The 3,414-nt window shown below is 63.9% G+C and overlaps 1 protein-coding gene across 3 annotated transcripts in view; it reads right to left on the bottom strand.

Moving 5' to 3' along the window:
• Positions 1 to 782: 782 nt before the first annotated feature.
• OSR2 (odd-skipped related transciption factor 2) overlaps positions 783 to 3,414 on the bottom strand; it is a 4,846-nt gene continuing 2,214 nt past the window's right edge. Inside the window, exons 2-4 of one of the 3 annotated variants that reach the window (XM_019551150.1) lie at positions 2,592 to 3,299; positions 2,166 to 2,265; positions 783 to 1,266 (exon numbers count right to left, since the gene is read on the bottom strand). In XM_019551150.1, the coding sequence (XP_019406695.1) occupies positions 1,192 to 1,266; positions 2,166 to 2,265; positions 2,592 to 3,247 (831 nt within the window). In that variant the 5' untranslated portion in view covers positions 3,248 to 3,299 and the 3' untranslated portion in view covers positions 783 to 1,191. Of the gene's footprint in view, positions 1,349 to 2,165; positions 2,266 to 2,591; positions 3,300 to 3,414 lie in introns of all 3 variants that reach the window. The other 2 variants (XM_019551143.1, XM_019551157.1) reach the window with 2 other exon arrangements.

Raw genomic sequence — 3,414 nt, 5'->3', positions numbered from 1 at the left:
GCGGCTGCCCCGGGCTGGCGGGGACGGGACGGCAAGGCCGGGGTGCCGCGGGGCCGGCACGTGTGTCGGCGCGGGTCGGGGCAGCGCCGGGGATGCCCCCGGAGACGCTCCCGTTGCACCGGGTCGGAGCTGCGCCCGAGCCCCGGGATGTTGCCGCCCCACTCAGCGGCTCGCCGGGGCCGGCCGGGGGTGCACGGCGCTGCTGGGCTCGCAGGCATCCTTCCCCTCCCCGCGCGCCGGGATCCAGCGGGCTTTGATTGACGCCCCGGCCTTGGTTTTCAGGGCTAGCGGGAAGAGGCGTCTTGTTCTGCCGCAGCCGCCCCCGTCCCTCCGAGCGCTGCAAGTCGAGGAGCCCGGCGCCGCGTCCCGCCGCCCGCGGAAAAGCCGGCCCCTTCCAGCGGCTGCCGAGAAGTGAGTGAGGAGCCGCTTCGGCTCGGGCCGGCCGGACCCGCGCCTGCCCGAGCTCTGGTTCTTGCAGCGCCTTCTCTTTGCGAAAAGGCTTTCTCGTGCGGGCAAATCGCACAGATGCAAGGTTAATGTTTAGTCTTTCGAGCCTTTGAGCAGTGGAGTCCTGCCCGGTCACCTACGCCCGCTTTCCTGTGGTTTTGCAATAGCCAGCACGAAAGCAAGGCAACGAGAAAAGCCCAAGCCAAGCCGATACAATCTTTGTGCCCATACAACGACCCGCGGTGGAGGGACAGAGGCAGAAGTGACCGTCGCAGCCGGCACAGCAGGAGAAACGAGGCGGTGGGGAAGGAACACAACACAGTGGGAGATTTGGAGGAAACAAAAACAAACCAAAAAAAAAAGAGATTTATTTCGAAATACACTTTTTTCCAAAGATATTTTGACTCCCAGATTCGTTATCAATGCGCATCCGACAGGACAGTATGAAAAACCAACCAACCAAGTTCTGTACAGAGCTCTAAAATGAGCTGCGAATATCTACAAGAGACTAACATATGCTCTTTGGTGCGGAGGGCATGGGACCGGGTCCTGCAGTCCACACTTCGGGGGAGTTCTGCTGCAGCGTGCCATAAAGGGCGCCGGGGTGTGTGTGTGTGTGTGTGTGTGTGTCTGTGTGTGTGTAGCTTTCTACAGTAAAGTCCTTGAGCAGATTTAGCAACTTGGAGCCGCAGAGGCAGGTTGCAGGTCCGAGGCGGCTCTAGAAGTCCTGCCGCGGGGTGTGAGTTAGACTGTGCCGCCGCAGATCACAGTTTCGCCTGAACACTTTGCCGCACTGCTCACAGTTGTAGGGCTTGATGTCTGTATGGGTAAGAAGGTGAGTTTTCAGATTACTTCTTTGATTAAAGGTTCTTCCACATGTGGGGCATTTGTGTGGAGATTCCTGTTCAGATTTGAAGCAAGCAAAGGATTAATCCTTTACAAACTACCTACTTGACAGAGTTTCAACTTATCGCGCTTTCGTTATTACACTGCACTACCGTGTAACGCGGGGAATCTACACAAATAAAAGCCTAGATCGCTAATCCACGGCAGATGGGAGATCCCAGGACTTCCGACTACGCCGAAATATCCTGCCTGTCGAGGTACAGTTTATTGCTCTCCGCTCATCACGTTTCGTGCCCTGCGCTCGGCAGGAAAGGCGCCGCGCGAGCCGCGGGTTGCAAAGCCCCACGCGGGCCCAGCCCTTGGGGCGTGCGCGGGGCAGCGCGGAGCGGGCAGGGCGCTCCTGGGCTGCGGGTGCAGCCGGCTTCCCTCCCCGCCCGCCTTCCCAGACATGTTCCGCGTTCAGATGCAAAACACCGACCGAACCGAAAGACACTTCCTCCCGCTTCACGAAGGGGCTTGGAAAGTACCGACGTTCGCGAAAAACTTCTCCACGGATGCCGCTATTTCTTTTTTGCTCGGGGCATAGATCCCCCGCCCTCTCCCACATACACCGCACACGCGTCTGAGGCCGGAGAAAGCGGAGTGGGGACCGCGGCGCCTCGCTCCTGCCCGAGCGGATCGGCTCCCGCCCGGCGCGCCGCTTCCGGACAGCGCTCAGCAGCCGGGAAGCCGCTGGAGCAGCATCAGGCCCGTTCTCCCCAGTGAGGAAGGGCGGGCCAGATCTTAGCCCCCGCGCCTGGCATGCCATCCCGCTCGCAGCCCAAAGGCCCCCGGGCCGGCGGAAGGCCGAGGGGGAGGGGAGCTCGGCTTACCTGCATGTGCAAGGTTTTATGAACGGCTAGAGTTCGGGACTGGCAAAATCCTTTCCCGCATTCCTGACATTTGAAAGGTTTCTCTTTGGAATGGATATATCTGCAAGGCAACACAGGGGGGTCAGCGGACTGGCCACACGCGCGGGGGCCGCAGGCTGCGGGTCCCCGTCATCTCACGACGCTGTTTTTCGGGTGCGGGGCGGAGGGTCCCGGCTCTGCCTGTGCCTCCCCCCCGCTGTTCACCGCAGCGCTTGTTCAAAGCACTCGCGCTCGCTGCCCTCGAGGCGTGCTTGCCCTCTCTGGTGACTCGTTAGCCTGCAGGAGGGACGGCTCCTCCGCTCCCGGGCCGGGCCGGGCCTGCCAGCGGGGGGTGGATCGGGCCCCGGGGAGGGGGCCGGGAGCGGGGGGCTGGGAGCGGGCGCTCACCTGTGGTCCCGCAGGTGGTCCTGCCTCCGGAAGGCCTTGTGGCAGATGTCGCAGGTGTAGGGCCGCTCGTCCGTGTGCGTGCGCTCGTGGATGAGCAGGTTGTAGGACTTGGTGAAGTGCCGGCCGCAGAACTTGCAGATGAACTCCTTCTTGGTCTTGGACGGGAGCCGGCCCCGCGAGGGCTTCCTGTCCGGGGACAGCTTGCTGAGGCCGGCCAGGGGTCCGCCCAGGCCCGGGCTCAGCTTGGCCAGCTCGCCCATCTTGGGCGGGTCCTCCTGCGTGGCTGCCACGGCCAGGTTGGCAAAGTCAAAGCGGGGCCTGTCCTTGTGCAGCGCGGGCAGGACGTGGGCGATGGCGCCCTGCTTGGGGTGGAAGAGGTGCGCGGCGAAGGGCAGCGCGGGGAAGGGGAAGCGGGCGTCCACGAGGCCCTGGGCCGCCGCCATCTCCGTGAGCGTGGAGCGGGTGATCTCGTGCACGTTGGGGTAGCCCAGGGTCCAGTGGTTCATGTGCATGGTCTGCACCGCGCTGAGTCCGTACAGGCCCTGCAGGTGGTCCACGGCGGCGGGGAAGGTGTTGACGGCCTGCAGGAAGGAGTAGTTGGTGAGCTGCAGCGAGGGGTGCAGGGGGATCGGGGCGGGCAGGGCCTTGCTTCCCATCTTCCCGGCCGGGCGGGGGCACCTCTGCAGCCGTCCGACGCCACCAGCAGGCCTGCGGAGACAGGGGAGAGAGGATGGACTGAGCGCAACCGCTCCCCGCCGGCTCGGGCCGGGCCGAGGCCGAGGCCGAGGCCGCAGGACCCCGAGCTCCGGGTTTCTATTCCGCG

The sequence above is a fragment of the Crocodylus porosus genome, unplaced genomic scaffold, assembly GCF_001723895.1.
Source record: "Crocodylus porosus isolate Cpor-Errol unplaced genomic scaffold, CroPor_comp1, whole genome shotgun sequence".
Taxonomy (NCBI): Eukaryota; Metazoa; Chordata; order Crocodylia; family Crocodylidae; genus Crocodylus; species Crocodylus porosus.
Note: the sequence above shows the minus strand (reverse complement) of the source record. Positions and strands in the feature narration are given on the sequence as shown.